The 20,630-nt window shown below is 50.3% G+C and overlaps 1 protein-coding gene across 3 annotated transcripts in view; it reads left to right on the forward strand.

Annotated features, from left to right (window-relative positions):
* The window catches only part of TNPO3 (transportin 3), a 1,119,313-nt gene that overhangs the window by 1,031,225 nt on the left and 67,458 nt on the right, over nucleotides 1-20,630 (forward strand). For all 3 annotated transcript variants that reach the window (XM_085653697.1, XM_085653695.1, XM_085653696.1), the window contains exon 21: nucleotides 15,659-15,771. In XM_085653697.1, coding sequence (XP_085509823.1) covers nucleotides 15,659-15,771 — 113 coding nt within the window. The remainder of the gene's footprint in view (nucleotides 1-15,658; nucleotides 15,772-20,630) is intronic.

Below are 20,630 nucleotides of genomic sequence, written 5' to 3' on the forward strand. Positions count from 1 at the left end.
TTTGAAAGGGCAGGTACAAAATGCTTACTTTGACCCTGGTCCTCTCTGCCCTTGATCTGGGAAAGTGGATGGTGTCTTTGAACTTGCAGGATGAGTACTTTCATGGGCCTATCCTGCTGTTCCACAGATGCTTCCTTTGGTTCGTGATGGGGTTGGAAAACTTTCAGTTTACTGTCCACCTGTTTAGCCTCATCTCAGCAACGAGTTTTTATGAAGGTGATGCCGACCCATCTTTGCAGGTTGAGGATACATGTATTTCTATACATCAACAGCTGTCTCTTTACGGTGAGCTTGCTACAATCTATTTCTGACCAACTACAATTGTTACCATGCTGACATCCCTGAGAATATTTCATCAACAACCTGAAACCCTACTGCAGCCAACACAGGGGATTCCCTTCAAAGAGGCTATCTGGGCACTGAAGTCTATCCATCACCTTGTTGTTGTAGTTGACACCCTAATTGCGATGGCTATGCCCAGACTTGGGTCCTGTGCTCACTGCACCACTGGACTCAAGCTAGCCCTCACTGATGACACACATCAAACACACTTTGGGGTTGCTTGTGGTCCCTTTTGGAGGGAGAGTCACCTGGCAGATTGGAGACAGACTTTCACCTTGGGGATGTAGGTCAGTACTGATTTGTATAAGGCGGGTATATGTCTAGAGTGGCATGGTGGGCAACAAATGGACTGGAATGCAACCCAGAGTAACTGCCAGTGGCTGAGATCAATTTCAAGCATTCCATCCGTCACCTTGATGTTTTTACATGCTGGGCACTGTTGCATTAAAGACCTTTCTACCCCTGCATTGCTTTTAGGACATTCAGTTTATTAGCCAAATGGTTTGTGGACTCTCCTCGGTTGTAGGCAGATGGTCCAGGGCTTCTTGACCTTCTGTATCCTGTTGATCCGTCGTGCTTGTTGGCATATGTGGGCTCTACATTGGAACCTCTGCCTGAGATGTGCTTACTGCTGGGTTACCTTTCAGTCTTCTGTATTTCAGAAGAGGAAGCCTGGGCCTTCAGGGGTGGCTAACAGAAACCAACCTGAACTTCAGCAGACTCTTTTCCACTTCGAGCTGACCGTAGTGATCGATGCATCGTCTCCGGGATGGAGTGGTGCTTGAGAGAGTTGGAATTCAGGGTCTTTTGGTCCCCGGCGGAGTACAAGCACCATATTAATCTTTTGGGGCTTATCCGACTCAATTTACCCTAAAGGCTTTCTCCCATCCATCAAGGGAAAACTGACCACGTCCTAATAAACTGCGGTACTTCAACAAACAAGGCAGATGATCTCAGCAGACATCTGGTGCCCATCTTGAATAGCGTATGCACCTAGACATGGTCCAAGGAGTCTTCGCCCAATGGCGTCTGTTTTGTGTAGATCTCATCTGATAGAGACTGTAGTTATATAGTCCTTACCTTAGAATTACCCACAGGCGTCAGACTGCATCTGGAGATTTTTTTGTTTTAGCAGTACCCCTGCACGTCGGTAGGTGGCGTTGGTCGACTCTGCGTTTGTCGTTGCCGTGGTGTTTGCCGGGATGACTTTGCGGAATCTACTTAGCCGCAGCCCCTCCAAGCTGACGTCAGTTCTTTCTTTTTCCACACCAGTCTGCGCAGATCCAGAGAGACAGTGCTCCTTAGTCACTTTTTGACTAACCTTTTTTTGACATTTGTTTACATCTTTTTCAAGTCTTTCGACTCCTGGTACCGCAAAGGATGTCCCATTGTTGGATCTGCTTCAAGCCTTGTGACTCATGTCACAAGCTGTATGTCACGGATCCGCACCTCGTGTCTCTCTGGTGCCTGTAGCGCGACCACGACCCAAAGTCTTTGCGGGAGGGTCCTGAAAGCTCCTGGAGGCCCGGCAGTTGGCTCCAGCCCGCTCGAGGGGAAGGTCTCTGGACCGGTCCCAAGCCACCACCACTCGTCATCGAAGTCTTTGCACTCATCGGGTAAGTCAAAGCACAAGAAGAAGGGTAAGAAGCATCGCCGCTCTTCACCTTCTCCTCGTCTGACTGTCGACGTGACACGGAACCCGGATCGTCAACGCTCTCCGGCTCCACCTTCGAAGCCCGCATTACGGGACGACTCCGCGCTTCCCTCTTTTTCCTGGAGCCGGAGCGTCCCCTGCCCAGATTTGAGCTTTCTGCGAGGTGCTTCATGGCATCTTTGGGTAGCCTGAATGTGCCAGCTTCAGCTCCAGTGCCAGAGGGCCCCCGAGGATCCAGGCCTGGATCCGGATCGTCGCCAGTCGGCCGCACGGTACCTGGCGCGATTCCAGTGACCACGTCCCCGTCGGTGACCCCAGCCTCACCCCTGACTTTGACACGGAGCCGGACCGGCGCCGACCGGTACTTTTGTACCATTGTTCTTTCCTGGCATTCCTTTCCTCCCTGACTGGCAGCCTTGACCCTCTAGCAGACAAACTTGAAGAGCCGGACTGGAGAGAGGAGTTGGGTGATGCCAGTGGTCTAGATACCTCTCCAGATTTTGGTATGCTTTCTCCCCCTACTGTGGCTATGGAAGAGGGAGCTTCCTACGCTGTGATGCTTAGGGCAGTTGAGGACGTTAACGTCCTGACTGAGGTGCTTCAGCCGGCAGCTGCCTCTTCTGAGCTCTTGCTGCCTTTCAATGAGGCCCTCACTGACAGTCTTCTGGGCACTTGGTCCAAGCCCAGTGCATGGGCTCCTGTAGACAGGATGATTGCCTTAAGCCACCGCCCGTCCCCGGGAGACCCTCTTTTCCTCTCCCAACACCCTTCCCCCTGAGAGCTTGGTGGTCCAAGCCTCATCCTCAGAAGGTAGTGCATTCCCTACAGCTCCCCAAGATGGGGAATCCAAGAAGCTGGACCATCTTGGGAAGAAGATGTTTTCTTCCACCAGCTTAGGACTGCGGTTAGTGATCACCGCATGTCTCTTGGGTCGTTACGCACACACGGTGTGGGACACGGTTATTCAAGTGCTGCCACAGTGCCTGGAGGAGGCCTGGGCCGTGCTCAACCGCGATATTGCTGAGGGTCGAGACGCAGCTAAGTTCACCATCCGGTGTGGGCTGGATATCGCCGACTTGCTGGGTAGAACGGTTTCCACGTCGGTAGCCCTGAGACGCTACGCCTGGCTGAGAACCTTTGGCTTCTCTGGGGATGTCCAGTCCACCCTTTTGGACATGCTCTTTGATGTCTGTCGCCTGTTTGGTGACCAGGCAGACAACGCGCTTGAGCGTTTTAAGGACTAGGACTACGGCCAGTTCCTTGGGCCCCGCAGCAACTTCTCGCCCCATGCAGTCTGCCTTTTGTGGCTACGGAAGGGGTGCCCCACCGCGTTCCATCCACGCAAGCTACCCAGCCTCTGTGCGGCCGGGACGTGAGACCCAGCGTCGTGGGTCTGGGGGCCAGAAGACAGGCCAGTCCGCCAATGCCCCATCAGCAGCAGCCTCCAAACTTTCCTTGTCCTACCTTTCAGGGCCCCCAGTTGCCTATTGGCGGCAGGATCTGCCATCACTTCCCCCACTGGCACAACATCACGTCGGACAGGTGAGTTGTGCAGATAGCCCGAAGGGGCTACTCCCTTCTCTTAGAGACTTCTCCTCCCTCCATGCCACCAGCACTTCATCGCATGATTATCTGGCCCTTATCTGCCAGCGAGTTACGACTCTCTTGGTCTAGGGAGCTATTGTGAACTCATCTGTGTGCCAGAAGTAGGTTGTGGTTGCTACTTCCTGGTACCCAAGAAGGACAAAGCCCTGTGTCTTATCTTAGACTTCAGGGACGTTAACAGCTTCCTCTGGAAGGAGATGCTCAAAATGCTAACCTTGGCTCAGGTCTGGTCTGCCCTCGACCTTGGAGACTGGATGGTAGCGTTAGACTTGCAGGACGCTTACTTTCACATCCCTGTCTTGCCTTCCCATCAGCGTTACCTACAGTTCACAGTCGGCCACAGGCTTTTCCAGTTTACTGTGCTCCCCTTTGGCCTTACCAGCGCCCCTCGGGTGTTCACAAAAGTGATGTCAGTGGTCGCAGCTCATCTGCCCAGATCAGGGGTTCCAGTCTTCCCCTATCTTGATGATTGGCTGTTGAAGGCGGGCTCGCCCCAGGCTGTTGTCTCCTACCTCTAGACTATGGCGGACCTCTTGCATTCGCTGGGGTTTACAGTCAACTTGCCAAAGTCGCACCTGAACCACTCTCAGAAGTTACTCTTCATCCGAGCAGTTCTGGACACAGCACAGTTTTGGGTCTATCCTCCCGAGCAGCGAGTCCGGGAAATTCGGACTATGGTACCGCTGTTTCAGCCTCCATCCTAGATTTCAGTGAGAGTGACCATGAGCCTGCTGGGCCTAATGGCCTTCTGCATCCTGCTAGTGGACCATGCTAGATGGCATATGCATGCTCTGCTGTGGGACCTGAAGTTCCAGTAGGCACCTAATCAGGGAAATCTCTCTGATGTCGTCCAGATCTCGGAGGCAACTGCACGTCAGTCGCAGTGGCAGCTCAAGGACCAGGATTGGGTCAACGGCAGATCCCTCTCCCTTCCCCAACCAGAGCTTACAGTGTTGACAGATGCGTCGCTCCTGGGATGGAGCGGCCACATGTGAGAGACAGAGATCAGAGGCCTCTGGTCTCTGGCGGAGTCCGGGCTCCACATCAATCTTCTGGGCGATTCGCCTGGCACTGAAGGCATTCCTTCCTTCTGTCAAAGGAATAGTAGTGAAGGTGTTCACGGACAACACCATCGCCATGTGGTACTGCAACAAACAGGGCGGGTGGGGTCGTGGACCCTGTGTCCAGAGGCCCTTTACCTTTGGATGTGGCTGAAACATCAGGGCATATCTCTGGTGGTCCAACACGTGGCAGGTTCCCTGAATGCCAGGACGGACCAGCTCAGACGCCGGTGCCTGATGGATCGCAAATGGCTTCTGCACTCGGAGGTGCTGCAAGGTCACTTTCAGCAGTGGTGAGAGCCTTGGATAGATTTATTCGCCCTCGAAGAGAACACGCAATGTTAGCAGTTCTACGCATTGGGGTTTCCAAGGCGGCACTCACTTGGCTACGCTTTCGTCGCAAGTGGAATTGTGACCTCCTGTATGCCTTTTCGCCTGTACCACTTCTGCCCAGAGTGCTGAAAAAGATCAAGCGCGACCGGGCCCAAGTCATTCTTGTGTCTCCGGACTGGGTACGAAGCGTCTGGTACCCCGAGCTCTTGAGCATGGCTATCGATCCTCCGATCAGACTGTCTCCTCAGGATGATCTTCTGTCGCAGCAGTAGGTGATGGTCCTCCACCCAAACCTGTCCAGCCTCTACCTCCTTGCGTTGAAATTGAGCGGCGACAGTTGACAGCTTTCGACGTTCCTCCCGAAGTCTGTAACATTACCTTGGCAGCCAGGCATCCGTCCACCAAAACGGTATATGCCTGTAGCTTGAACAAATTTGTGGCATGGTGCACAGCAAAGGCTGTGAATCCTTTCTCAGCCCCTCTTCCAGAGGTTCTCCTCTTCATTCTTTCTTTGGCCCAGCAGGGCTCTGCTCCGGGCACTCTTAAGGGCCAACCTTTGGCCATTTCGGCCTTTCTTCCCATTCCTGATCAGCCTTCTCTTTTCAAGTTATTCATTGTAAACCGATTTCTCAACGGCATTACTCATCTCTTTCCTCCATCTCCTTTCGTAATGCCCCAGTGGGACTTGAACCTTGTCCTCACTTAACTTGTGTGCTCCCTTTGAGCCACTACATAATTGTCCTCTTCGTCTCCTTACTTTGAAGACTGCTTTCTTGCTTGCCATCACCACTATTTGCATGGTGAGTGAGCTTCAGGCTTTATCTTCCAAACCTCCCTTTCTTACTGTCCATCCGGACAAAGTAGTCCTCCGTACTAGGACCTCTTTTCTGCCCAAAGTGGTTACTTCCTTCCACATAGGTCAGACCATCATATTGCCCACCTTCTTCCCGCCTCCGCACCCTTCGAATGAGGTAGAGAGACTCCACCGTCTAGACCCAAAATGTGTGCTGTCTTTCTACCTTGACCGCACAAAAGACTTCCGGGTGGATTGTCAACTTTTCGTGGGTTATGTGGGCGCTAATAAAGGTCAGGGGGTGCACAAACGTACCATCTCTCGATGGGTTGTCATATGCACTAAGATCTGCTATTCTATTCTTTGGCTAAAAAGGAACCTCCAGTGGGACTGTGTGCCCACTCTACCAGGGCATTGGCAGCCGCTACTGCCTTGGGACGTGGAGTTCCCTTACTTGATATCGGTCAGGCAGCCATGTGGGCATCCTTGCACACGTTCACCAAACATTAGTGCCTAGACAGCGAAGTCCCGAGTGACGGCTTTTTCAGTGGTTCTGTTCTCCAGCACTTCCTGGTGTGAACTTAGTAAACAGACCCACCTCTGGGGTTGGCATTGCTGGGATATCTAAGGTAAGGAATCTATAACTACAGTCTCTTTCAGATGACCAGGTTACTTTCCTTCGGTAACTAGGTATCTGTGAGAGACGCATGTAGTTATAGATTCCTTACTGCCCCACCCATCCTCCCCGTTCTGCAAACTGCCTTCTAGGGTTAGGGACTCCCTTCCAAGGCCCTAGTTATGGGCACCAGTGGTCAGTGTCTTGCATGGCTCAGCATTTCTGGTGTGGAAAGTCGTGTAAGAACTGATGTCAGCGCGCAGGGGCAGCATCTTAGTAGACACTGCGACGTCATCCTAGCGACCACGACGGATGCAGATTCGATGGACGCCACCTACCGATGCGCAGGGGTACAGGTAAGAAAACATTTCACCGGATCCAGTCTGACGCCCGGGGGTAATTCTAAGGTGAGGAATCTATAACTACATAAGTCTCTTACAGATACATCTTTACCGAAGGTAAGTAACTTGTTTGTCACTACCGCCAACACCGAGAGATGTTGCACTTCTAGTACTGGAGTTTTCCAGCATGAATCATTTGTGGATTCACATTCTTTACATTATGCATCCCATCTATGGTTGGGTCCAGAATGCTGTCATTGTCCTTCTCTTGTGTTTGCTTCATGTGTATTTATTTTTTTTACATTGACCATTTAGCTACCGGTCCCAGCTTGATGACATCAGACACAGCTTCTGGAATCCTCTGTTGTGCATGGTGGCAGTCTTCAAATTTTTTTTTACCGCCACTGGTTCTGAACGCAGACATGCATTCCGGATCCAAGAAAGAAAGCGCTGAAGGGAAGTCGCCGACAACCAACGCAGTGGGAAGTCACCGGACAGTGTTTTTCATTACTCTCCTTCACAAGAACACATGTGGAGCTATGACCATAAAATACAAAGCCATTTGTAGAGCACACAGCTGTTCCTGTGGGAGCTACCAGCTCTGACAGCAAGTAATGCTCAGAACACAGATTGGGGGGGCTGCTAAGCCCCAATCTTGACACTGTGAATCGTGTGGGCCAAAGAATGTAAAGTAGGTATGGAACACACCCGTTTTAGTTTCTGCCCAAAATCCCACCGCAACTTTGCGGGGATCTGCATTCTCTGTCTACTGAGAGACCAACCAGCGGAGGGCCGCTGAGCCTGCGCAGAGTTTCATCCAAAGATCTTGAAATCAAGGCAGAAGCAGAGGCATAGTCTCAGGGGGCAGGTGCTGTGCAACACCTCTTCAATGACAAGGAGGCCACAGAGGAAACCGTCAAAGACACTGAAGAGAACCACACACAAAGGACACAAGCCCCAGGTGCCCAGACTAAGGCAGTTCACAGGGGAGTCGAAACACTCCAAATCTTTCCCATCTCTGAAGTCCTTGGCGGTCGAGGAGAAAAAGAAAGGAGAAAAGAGCCTAATGGGCCCAAACAGAAGAATTGATAGAGACTTAGAGCGGCAGATTCCTTACCTTGGAATTTTCCAGGCCTCAGGCTGGAACCGCAAACTTTTGCTCGAGCAATACCCCTTGCGCATGCTGTCGGGTGGGTCCATTCGGCTCTGTGTGACTTCTGTGTCGTTGGTGTCTGTTATGAAGTCGCGGTCACCTATATAGGCGCCACCCAGGCGCGCAGACGTCTGTCCTTTTCTTTCAGCACCAGTTGAATGCTGATCCAGAGAAAATCTACCCGTTTTTTTTTTCTTCTTTTGGCGACTTCGTTCATTTTTTCAATCATGTGTGAGAATGTCTTTGAGGAAGAGAGGGTTTAAACGGTGCGGTGCCTGTCGCAGCATGATGTCACTAACCGACCCACACCTGATCTCTGGTGTCTTGAGCGCGACCATGACTCGAAGTTGTGCTCGGACTGTTGGCTATGGCTCCAAAGGCCTTGCTGGAGCGGGCTATAAAGCTCCTTGCGGCCCGGTAGTCGACACCATCCAGTAAGATTCCGTGTAGGTCCTGATGGAAGAAGAGGTGGTCACGGACCAGGTCCCGGAGCCCCAAGTCCTCTTCGTGCCACTTCAGGTCATCCGGACACTCTGGGAAGAGGTATAAGAAGAAGTCCAAGCATACTTCATCTTTGCCTCTACTGTCGTCCATCTACGAACAAGGTAAGGAACACGGACACCCTAGGCATGGTTCTGCAGAGCTGGAACTAGGGTCGACTTCGCACCTTCCTCCTTTCTGGGTGCCGGAGCGACCCCCGCTCAAATTAAAGATTTTTACGAGGCCGCGCGCCACGTATTTCAGCGGGCCAACCTCTCTGGTGAGCCGTCGGGCCCTGCGGGATAGGAAGGGGGCCCCATCGGATTAGACACAGTCTGCTCCAGTGTGGCCTCAGGGATCTGATCCAGGACGCCGCCGGTCATGCCATTGTGACCTTACCCGGCGTCGGACCCGAGTTTGGGGCTGCCAATGCTCACCGTCAGTCAGCCCCAGCCTTCTCCCCGAAGAGACCGAGTCGCAACAGCGTCGCTCTACGCCAATTCTTACGTTGATCAAACTCGGGGGGGTTCTATGTTGTCACCTGAACTTTTTGTTTTGGGCATGAGAGAGGATTGGGTGGAGCCTACGGACCCTTAGGAACACCAGGATGGACTGGTAACGGGAACTTGGGGAGGCCAGTGGACTGGGAATTTTCCCATATACTGACATGCTGTCTCCGCCAACTGTGGCTATGGAGGAGGGGGCATCTTATGCCATGGTGATCAAGAGAGCAGCTGAGGACCTTGGACCGGAGTTGCCCTCTGTGGAGGTTAGGACTAATCTCCTAAGCGAAGTGCTTCAGCCTGGGGCTTCAACTTCTGAACCCCTTTTGCCCTTCAATAAAGCACTTACTGTTGTCCTTCTAGGCACGTGGTCCAAGCCTAGAACAGGGCCTCCTTCAAATAGGACAATTGCATGCCGCCATTGCCTGGCTTCGGGCGACTCAAAGTTACTCAGCCAACACCCCACCCCTGAAAGCTTGGTGGTGCAGGCTTCTGCCTCCCAGGGCGCGTTCCCTTCCACCCCTCTGGATAGAGGCTGGATTCACTTGGAAAGAAGATGTTTTCATCCTCCAGCCTGCCTGGCATTGAGGTCGGTGAATACTGCATGCTTATTGGGCCTTTTCTCCCACTCCCTTTGGGAGACCGTTGCGCAAGTGGTGCCACAAGTCCCGCAGGATACCCAGGCTGTGCTCTCTCAGCCGGTTAAGGACAGGAGAGATTCAGTAAAATTCACTATAAGGTGTGGCCTTGACACTACTGATTCCCTGGGCAGACTGATTTCATCGACAGTGGCCTTGTGGTGCCACGCCTGGCTTGTAACAACTGGCTTCTCGGGCGATGTCCAGGCAAACTGATGGACATGCCTTTTTGATGGATCCCATCTTTTTCTGGACAAGGCAGACTCTGCCCTAGTGCAGTTCAAGGAGTCTCAACCTACGGCCTCCTGCGTCCTGTTGGTAAAGCATGCCAGGTGGCGTATGCCGGCTCTGCAGTGGTACCTGAAGTTTCAGTGTGTGCAGAATCTGGGAAATCTCACCAACGTGGCCCAGATCTCGGAAGGAACTGTAAGAGATATGCAGTGGTGGCTGACGAATCTCGATTGGGTCAACGGCAGACCCCTCTCCCTTCCCCAACCAGATCCCACAGTTGTGACAGATGCGTCACTTCTGGGATAGGGCGGCCATCTGGGAGAGGTGGATATTCGGGGACACTGGTGTCCGGCGCAGTCGGGGCTCCACATCAATTTGTTGTAGTTTCAAGCAATATGGTTGGCATTGAAGACATTTCTTCCCTCTGTCAAGAGTGTGTTCACGGACAACACCACCGCCATTGGATACTGCAACAAGCAGGGCGGGGTGAGGTCGTGGACCTTCTGTCAAGAGGCCCTGCGTCTCTGGGCATGGCTGGGACAGCAGGGCAAAACTATGGTGGTTAAACACCTAGCAGGTTCTCTAAACGCCAGGGCGAACAAACTCAGCCGTCGATGCCTAGCGGATGATGAATGGCATCTCCAGTCGGAGGTGGTGCATGGTCTCTTGCAGCACTGGGTAGATGGATGGTTAGATCTGTTCACCTCCAAAGAGAATGCGCAGTTCCAGCAATACTGCGCACTAGAGTTTCCAAGGTAGCATCGCTCAGCGACGCCTTTCATTGCGAGTGGAGCTCAGGCCTGCTGTACGCCTTTCCCCCCCCCATACCACTCCTGCCCAAGGTTCTGAAGAAGATCAGGAATGACTGGGCCGAAGTCATTCTTGTGACTCCAGACTGGGCAAGGAGAGTCTGGTATCCAGAGCTTCTGAAAATGAACATCGATCCTCTGATCAGACTGCCACTTCGGGAGGATCTTCTGTCATCAATAGAGTAGCAGAATAATATGGGGTAAAGTTGGAGGAAGGACGAGGCAAAATCTGCTGCGTGGTAGAGACACTCTTTCCATCAGAAAGGAAGAATCTGTATCGCCTCATGCTACCAAGCATCATCGATCAGTGGGAAGAAGCAAGACAAGGCAAACTCTGCTGCGTGGTAGAGACACTCATTCCATCAGAAAGGAAGAATCTGTATCACCTCATGCTACCAAGCATCATCGATCAGTGGGAAGACGCATTCAGCGAGTGACCCACAGCAAAAGTTGTAACTCCCAGGGCTGAAAAGAAATATAAGCACTCCTCTCACTACCCAACTTAAATCAGGGGCACAGTCAAAGCAGACTCAGTTATTGTCATCACATCCCAAAGGCGAGCCAACATCCCAGAAACTTTGGGATCCCCACTAAACAAGGAAAGTACACGCTTGGAGATGGTGGGTAGAAAGATGAAGCGAATAGCAGCAACACATTAGCCTATATCTAATTCCAGTGTGCTTAACAGATATGGCCACCAGCAATGGTAAGAAATCAAAGATCTGCTGCAACACCTGCCAGATCAACACAAAAAGAGGGCAAAAAGTGTAGTCACTGAGGGAAAACAACTTGACTGAAATCGGCTCTAAATGCAGCGGACACTGCCAGCAGACAGCTTGGTCCAGGTATCACCCCGAGAAGTGTGTGGCTGAAGGTGTCGAATTTCAAACCGAATGTACAAGTGGCACGTTATCAACATGCCATTCACCTGAGACACCCTCTTTGAAGCTTCAGTTGATGAAGTTCTTAGCATTTAAAGGACAACCAGATGCCAAAAGTGATGGGGGCCAGACAACTCAGGGGAGGTTTCAGAGTTACCACCGCAACATGAATGAGACTGATCACCGGGGAGGCCTCAGTCAGCACCTGGACACCCTTCCAGCTTTCGCACCCAAACCGCAACGCAGTGACCACACTGCTAAAGCAGTACCCAAATATGCAGCAGTAGCCCTTTCGGGGACAAGCAAGGGGCAGAGACAGGATCCTCAAACAAGTGACTCTGCAATCAGAATCCTACCTCTTATAACACCTGTGAGGGGAAGGTAGGAGATTGTAGAATTTTTCCATCATTAGAGCTCCATCACCTCCAACACATGGATCCTAAGCATTATCCATCATGGATATTGTATTGAACAGCAAAAACAGTCTCCAGACAACAAACCAAGAGCAAGACCAGTCAACCTCAATAAACAAATATGGCTCAGACAGACGGTCCACGACCTACTGCAAAAACATGCAATAGAGAGAGTCCCAACAGGGAGAAGGGACAGGGCAGAATCATTCAAACACAGAACATAAGGACCGCAATGCATACCCTACATGACTTAATTTGCTCCATAAATCAAGAAAAATTAGCCCCAACATCACAAAGAGAAGAGATATTTCTAGCGGCAAAGCTAGACTCCAAACGAGCAAAACTTTTCCTACCCAAGGGAGGATAGATGCACTGACAGATCAAATTTGCCTCTACCAGAGTGGGCGATCTCTGACAATGAGGACAGTTGGACAGAATAGCTTATTGCATTTCCCTTATTCCAAATGAAAGACTCTACATTGGACCAATCCAGGTACTGCTACAGAGACATTGGTCAAAATGGTCAGGGAGTCCGGAGGAGCTACTGGTTGTACCAGACAGAGTGCACATGGAACTACAATGGTGGAGCATTCAGACATCACAATAGGCAGACCTTTTCAGAGCCCAGCTCCCTCAGTTATGCCCATGGCCTATATCTCACACTCCTGCTGACGAGCCCACATGCAGAGACTAAAGATCAGGGGCGTATGGAGCCTACAAGACGCGGTGAAGCATATAAATGTACTGGAACTCAGTCTTTCAGGCACTGAAAGCCTTCCAGACACAAATCGTAGGCAAGACTGTGCTGGTTCAAACAGACAACACAATAACCATGTTCTAGCCCAAAAAACAGGAAGGGGCAGGATCCCATGAGTTGTCCATGCTGGTACATGAGATATGACATGAACTATTAAGAGAAAAATCACGCTAGTCACGATACATCTGCCAGGTGAATGGAACACAGAGGTGGACAAGCTCAGCAGACCGGTGAATGTCTCCCAAGAGTGGAAGCTAAAACCGGAAGAGCTGGATGCGCTATTCAAGAAGTGGGGGACACCAGCAATAGACCTCTTCGCAGCACAAGAGAACTCAAAATGCCAAGACTTTGCAGCCAGATTCCCAAACCAGTAGGCGCAGGGGAACTCCGTGTCGATAGATTGGTCAGGGACATTTGCATGTGCATTTCCACTAATCTCTGATACCTTTTTGTGATAGAGAAGTTCACACAAGCAACAATAAAACGGATCCTAGTCTTGCCTGCAGTGGGCAAGACAGACCTGGTACTCAGAGGTGATAGAAATGGTGAAAGTCAGAAGAATAATCTTACGACAAAGTCAAAAAGCAAACACCAAAGGACAATGACCACATTTCGAAGCCACCGTAGATGGTTTGTAAATTGCCCTAGGTTCTGAAGAAAAAACTTTAGAGGGTCCTCCTGAAGCTTATGTGACTTGCCCAGTGTGTGAAAGATGCCCAAAGTGCACGTTTAAAAAGTAGGATACGAATATAGCCGAGATGAGCAAAATCATGTCTTGAAGTAGCATAGGCTTTGCAAGGCAAAATCTTGGAGCACAAAGACCTATTCCCCATAAAGAAAAGTTATAATGTACAAAAGATGTTGATGAGACATTCAAATTTAAGACCCATTTCAGCATCATGGTACACTTCAACATAGAGGCATTCTTCTTCCAGGTACTAGGTTCATTAGAAGTCAACCTAGACTTTTGAAAAGCATTCACGTGTGTCAGGAGGGCTTGCGCCTCTAGAAATCGCTGGATCGCCAAGTAATCTTTTTGGTGAAACACCTGCGTCCTCATTGAATGCCAGGGCGAGCGAACTCCCATCGGCGCTTTACAGATCACAAGTGGCAGTTACACCCGGAGATGGTGCAAGCTCTTTTTCATGAATGGAGAGAGCCTTGGCTCGACCTGTTCACCATCTACCAGATGCACAATGTCAGCACTTCTGCGTATTGGAGTTTCCAAGGCGTCTCTCGAGCAGAGACATGTCCCGTATACCTTTCCGCCGATACCACTCCTGTCCCAAGTTCTCAAAAGAATGGGCCTAAATCATCCCATTGTCTCCTGACTGGGCACAGAGTATAATATCCCAAACTCCTTGGTTTGAGCATCTGCCCTCTGATCGGGCTACCTCTGGGAAATCTGCTGTCACAATAGAAAGGTCGGATTCTTCACCCTGGCCTTCACAATCTCCATCCTTATGCTTGAAAACTGAGAGGCGCCAGCTGAATGACTTTGGGCTTGCTCTGGAGGTAGTTGATGTCATCTTGCCAGACATTCCTCGATAAAGAATGTACACGCCTGTCGCTGAAATAAGTTTGTGGTTTGGAGCGCATGTCAATTTGACCCCCCTCTAGGCCCGATTGTCTAATGTCCTGTTTGTTCTGTCTCTTGACCCGCAAGGCTTTGCTTTCTTCGCCCGTGGTCTTCCTGTGATTGCAGGATCAGCCTTCATCATTTGAATCACAGGTTGTGATGAGGGTCTTGAAGGGCTGTAGCATCCATTTACCCTTCTCCTTTTGTAATGCATCACGGGACCACAAACGTGTCCTTAATTATTTAATGTGTACTCCATTTGAGCTGCCTCACAGCTGTCCCCTACAGCCCCTCCCTGTCAAAACTCTATTCCTCATTGCCATCACTTCTGCACAGCTTAAGTGCTCTTCAGACCCTGAGTGTTCATCTTAAAAGTACACTGCCTTCTTCCCCGATAAGTTGATTCTTCGAACTAGGGCACCCTTTCTACCAAAATTTGTGCGGCCCTTCCACTTATGTCAGAGCATCTCCCCGCCGTCATTCAGGGCCAAAGCTGCCACCATTGCGTTAGAACATAGAGTCCTTGTCCTAGACATCTACCAGGACTTGAGCGTCCCTCCATATGTTCATGAAGCACTCTTGTCTGGGAAGCCAAGTGCGCCAAGAATGGTACTTTGCCCGCTCAGTCCTTCAGGAATTTCAGGTTTGAGTCCATCCGCAGCCCGCCTCCTATTAGGTACTGCTTTGGTATCTGTTCAAAAGGTGGGGAATCTGCAGCTAGAATTCTCTTTCAGAAGATCAAGGTACTTGCCTTCAGTAATGCTCTTTCTGGTGGAGACTCCGATTCCTAACCAATCCTCCCTGTTCTGTGATTGGACTCTGCATTAATAAGATTCCCAGTCTAGGACTTTGCACACTGGTATATAAATTTGCTTTTGGTACTCCACACCTGTGGACAGACATTCTTGAAAGCAACTGGGGACACAGACAGTTTTGAAAGCAACTGAGGTCCGTGTGCAGGAGCGGTGCCTATATAGGTCCTGCATGTCACTTTCAGAGCGGAATGGCATAAGTGCGGAGCAGCATGGTGCCACCTTCCAGCACACATAGGTACTTTGAGAAATTTTCCGTATCCAGTCTGAAGCCTGGGGAATATTCAAAAGGTGAGGAATCTGCAGCTAGATCGTCTCTACCAGAAAGACAGTTACCGAAGATAAGCAGCTTGTTCCCTGGTGCCACCTTGCAGGTCAAATGCTAGGACATGCTGATTTGTTCTTGATCCAGTGCATGATTGGGTGGATGGTTCACATAAGGAATCTGCAGGAGCTGGAATATCCATCATAAAAGTTAACAAAGGTAGTTAATTTGTTTTTCACTTCTCTCCTGAATGATGTGTACAGTTTCATTATAAATAAAAAATATGAAAAGTAAAAGACAAGTCCTTCTATGGCTATAGGCCTTTTTTTGTCTGTTATACTTCAACTTGAGGTCTTGACAGTCCTCCCTTCTAATATCTCCAACTAATGCAGACTTTTTGTCGATGGCTGGAAAATGCGCTGAAGGGTTTACCAAAGGAAACGGCAGCGGGGGCTGTGACTGCAACACACAAACAACTTACAGACTTCCACAAGCAGGTCACAAGGTGGGTATGTCATGCAGGGTGAGCACAACTAAGAAAAGGAGACTTCTGGTGTGATAATATTGGTTTTCAATATTTATGTTGCATAACTGTCCATGCTTGTACAGTATGAAAAGATTCACTTGTGACAATTAGCATGATATATTTGAAGTAGCGTCCTGGAAATCTGTAAAGGCTTAGACTTTAGGTCTTGTGAAAGGTTACAATTGTCTATGGTAGTACAAGCTACAGCATGCTGTCATTTAATTTTCATCAGAATTGTTTTTAAACTGTATCTGATGAATTTTGATAGAGTGTATTTTAGTGAGAGCTGAGTGCGGTTTTAAGAGGGATTCTACACGGTGTGACCTGGAAGAAAACAAATGTATGGGAAAATTACACCCTAGCCTACAGTCCCATAAGGCCTAAAATCTGCAATTTCCTTATGAGATGTTTCTATACCCTCTGTCTCGAGCTTCGAAACACTAGCTTCTCTTTGAGGGGATCCTCATCAATAGTCATAAGCATTGAATAGGCCCACCCACGTGCTGGGATCCCGTAGCACTTCTTAAATTATATACGTGCGTGTGTGTGTGTGTGTGTGTGTGTGTGTGTGTGTGTGTGTGTATATATGTGTATATATATATATATGTGTGTATATATATATATGTGTGTATATATATATATGTGTGTTTATTACCTACTGGCGGTCGCCAGTAGGTAGTTATAGTTAGGACCACGTTTCCATAGGAAATCCGCAACATTCTATTTTGAATAACTTTGGCGCCGGTTGACGAATCCTCGCGAATTTCTCAAAATAGGTGGGGCGCTACGCTCCGCTCCTACCCTGAAAGTCTCGGGGGGATTCGTCAAGCGGGGGTTGAGATAAAAGGGGGGTCCCAAAACGCGTTTTTCCTATGCATTTTTCCATAGGACCTTTAGACACCGCTACAGCCCGAACGGCTGAACAGAATTACTTGAAATTTGGCAGAGAGGTAGTCCTCAGGTCAAGGAAGTGCCTTTTGTAGGTTTGGTGTAAATCTGTTCAGTAGATTCTGAGAAAATAGCCTTTAAATCAATATATATATCTGAGCCAGCTTAGGCTGCGCTTACGGTACGCTTACCGTACGCGTACGGTGGCGTGCGCGAGCGCGATTCTGATTGGCCCTTAGATCTTAGTAAACATTCGAATCGGTCGAAACCAGGAAGCGGTGGCCGCCATTTTCTCTCTCGCACTCTGAGGGGGGAGCTGATAAACAAATGCCAAAAACATATAAAGGGGCTGTTTAGACAGCACCCATGCACATAACCATGTTAGTTGAGTCTTCAAAGATCCCCCAAGGCAAAAAACGGTAATTTTTTATTTTTCGAAAATTTCGCCGATTACGCTTACCGTACGCTTACCGTACGCGTACGGTAAAAAATTATTATAAAAAAAAAAAAAAACACTCTCTCCACCCTGTGTGCAAATGGTGGCCGAAGGCCACCATTTGTGCATGGCATATAAGAGCACAGCATTTCCCCAAAAAATTTCAACAGATTACCTATCACAAGGAAGCGCATAATATGTCCTCCATGTGCACACGGTGCGCGAAGCGCATCGTGCGTACATGGCCCATCTAGCGTAAAGTGGGTGCGCGAAGCGCACCGCGTGCTCACTGTGCGCGCACGGTGCGCGAAGCGCACCGTGCGCGCACGGAACGAACTGCGTTAAGTGGGCGCGCACGCCACGAATGGCGTAAAGTAACTTAGCATTTAAAAAACCATACAAATTCACTGAAAAAACCATAGGTTTCACACACGTTATAGTTAGGAATTAGCATTTAAAAAACCTTGCAAATTCACTGAAAAAACCATAGGTTTCACACATGTTATAGTTAGCGGAAATTTTACTGATAAAAAACAATGAAATTCCCCCGTTATAGTTAGTGCAGGAAACTATAACTCACGCGACCGCAATCTTCTGCTGATGACATATGTGTCTTTATGGAAAAAAAAAATATTTGTAATATATGTATAGCTAAAAATTTATGGAAGAAGACATGGGCAAATAAGTGTCTAAATACAGTATTAGCATCAGCAGAGGATTGCGGTCGCGTGAGTTATAGTTTCCTGCACTAACTATAACGGGGGAATTTCATTGGTTTTTTTATCAGTAAAATTTCCGCTAACTATAACATGTGTGAAACCTATGTTTTTTTCAGTGAATATATATATGTGTGTGTATATATATATATGTGTGTGTATATATATATATGTATATGTGTGTGTATATATATATATGTATATATGTGTGTGTGTATATATATATATGTATGTGTATATATATATATAATCTCATGTGTTGGCGGTAGATACATATGCTTAGCATTGTCCTGCCATCTAGTGTTGGGCTCGGACGATTAAAAGTTGTTTCACTTCCTGAGGCAGAGATGTTCGTAGGAAGATCGGCAGGTCCCTCATTCTTCGGCACCTTCTGACTTCCAGGTCTGGCCCTTGCCCGCCCGCTTGGCCGCAGGGACGGCTGCCTTAGTTTGCAGCCGTCGCCCACGGAGTAGCTGCTTTCTCCACCGCGGGGCCCTAGAGATGTGGGTTCAGCCTTCGCTCACGCGGTGTCCACGGCTGTGGGCATCCTGCGCATGGGTGATCTGGTGGCTCACTTTCCGGCGGACCATCTATTGGATGCCCTCCACCAGGGCTCTGGTGGGAGGGAAATCTTACTCCCCTTTGAAGGCTCGCTCCTTTCTTCCCTGACGGGGGATTGGAAGCGTCCTGCCTCAGGGGACCCGGTGCCTCAGCATCTTCTGCACTGGCCCCTCCCGGCGCCGCGTGACCAGGCGTGTCTTCCCCTTCACCCCTCAGCCGCCAGCCCCCTTTTGCGGACTGCTTTTCCCTCCCTGTCACCGCTGTTGACTCCGCCGTCCCGAGAGGCCCGCTGGCTGGACTCTTGGGAACGCAACATGTTCGCCTCGACCAGCGCGGCCCTGTGGGCCCTTAACACCTTGTGTGTGCTGGCTAGGGCCTCTTGTTTGTGGGACTCGGCGGAGTCTCTGGGATCTGCAGTGTCCCAGGAGTCTGGCCCGGTGGACTTACGGCATCATGCATTGGACAGCCGGGAGCTTGCGACGTTTATTCTCCGCTCCGGACATCTCGGAGGTGCTGGGCTGGGCCATGGCTTCCTCAGTCGCTCTCCGTCGCCATGCTTGGCTTCGGGACAGAGTATTCCTTGAGAATATTCAGGAGCGACTCATCGACCTTCCGTTTGATGGCAGCCTGTTCCATGCCCCGGCCGACGCCGCCATCCAAAGGCTCTTGGCAGGGCTTTTGCTTCCTGAGGTCGTGTGCGCTGCCACTCGTAGTGGTGGCCCGGGCATCTCCTCCTCTCCCTGCTCCTGTCCTGAGGTCTGGGAGGATCCTGTGTTCTCCCTTGCTAGGCGTCGCCTACTCGACGTTCCTGGGGCCCCTTGCTGTTCTATTGCTTCTGGCTTTGACTGCCGGTGCTGTTCTGGCTGGCAGGCTGCTTTCCATCTGGAGTGGTTTGCCTTCTTTTCCCTAGGTTCCTTGGGTCGTCTAGGCTTCTTCTTCCACCCTCCTGTCCTGACATTGGGCGGAAGCTATGTTGCCTTGTGAGGGGAGTGGAGTTCTTCAGCCCCTCAGTCCTTGCCCTTGGTTCCTCTGCTGTGAGTGTTCGGGCCTCTTCAGCCTTCTATCCCTCCCACGTCCCCTTGTGGTCGGTGGGGTTCTACTTGTGGGGGTTCCCTTGGCCTGGCTGGGGCGAGGTTCTACCTGGTCCACAGCTCTGGTCCCCTGTAGGGCCCTCTGTTCTGCATTGGCTGCTGGGGTCCTTTCGCAGACCATCCTTCCCAGGGGGTATTGCTAGGGTATCTATTCTACGTGAAGGAATCTGCGGCTAGTAGTCTCTATCAGATGTATGAGTTACTTACCTTCGGTAACGATGTATCTGGTAGAGACGATTCTAGCCGCAGATTCCTTCACGGCCCGTTCTTCCTCACCTATTCTGCGAGGACCCTTGGGTTGGTCTTTGGTACTCACCTCCCGGTGGGGGGCTGTGTCTCCTGTGAGTGCCTTCCTTGTTTTTGACGGGTGGCTCAGTCTGGGGGCGGTTCATTACTCCTTTGGAGGATGGGATTCCAGTGCTCCGATGCCCTGCTGCTCTGGCTACTCCAGATTTGTTGGGGGATTGCTTTCTATCCCTGTCCTCCCTTCCCTCCTTCCATTGCTATCCTCTGCTTAAGGGTCATCTGACCTTGTCTTGCCCTTGTCCCTTGTGGGTGGTTGCTCACTAGGTTGGGGTGGCTTGGAGGTTTGTTGTCCCTGTCTGTCTTGGGACTGGTCCCATTCCTTGCTCAGGATGGGGGGGTGGGCTTCCTCCGTGTGCCATGACTTTTACGCCTGTCCTTGCCTCCAGGGCACAGGGATGGGTGGTTGCCTAGGTGCTGGCAGGGTGACTGCGCAGGTTTCTGCTTCTTCTTTCTTCTTCTTTCCCTGCCCTTGGGTTCTGCGGTGTTGGCACTACCCTGGTGATGATGTTAGTCACCGTTTCTTTCCAATTTTTCTGCTCTTCGCACACTGTTCCCATGCTTCCACAGTTTATCTGGGGGTTTTGGTGTGGAAAAGTTCTCCGAAGAAAACTGATGTGGGCGCGCCGGGGCATGTCTTATGTGACCTCGCTGATGTCACGTACGCAGACGACGCCTGCGCGGAGTCGCGTGGTGTCGTCCCACCCCCCCGGCGCGCAGGGATGCTGTGGCAAAAAGTTTCCGGATCCAGTCTCACGCCTGGGGATAATACTACGTGAAGGAATCTGTGGCTAGAATAGTCTCTACCAGATACATCGTTACCAAAGGTAAGTAACTCGTACG

Source organism: Triturus cristatus, chromosome 4_1 (assembly GCF_964204655.1).
Source record: "Triturus cristatus chromosome 4_1, aTriCri1.1, whole genome shotgun sequence".
Taxonomy (NCBI): domain Eukaryota; kingdom Metazoa; phylum Chordata; class Amphibia; order Caudata; family Salamandridae; genus Triturus; species Triturus cristatus.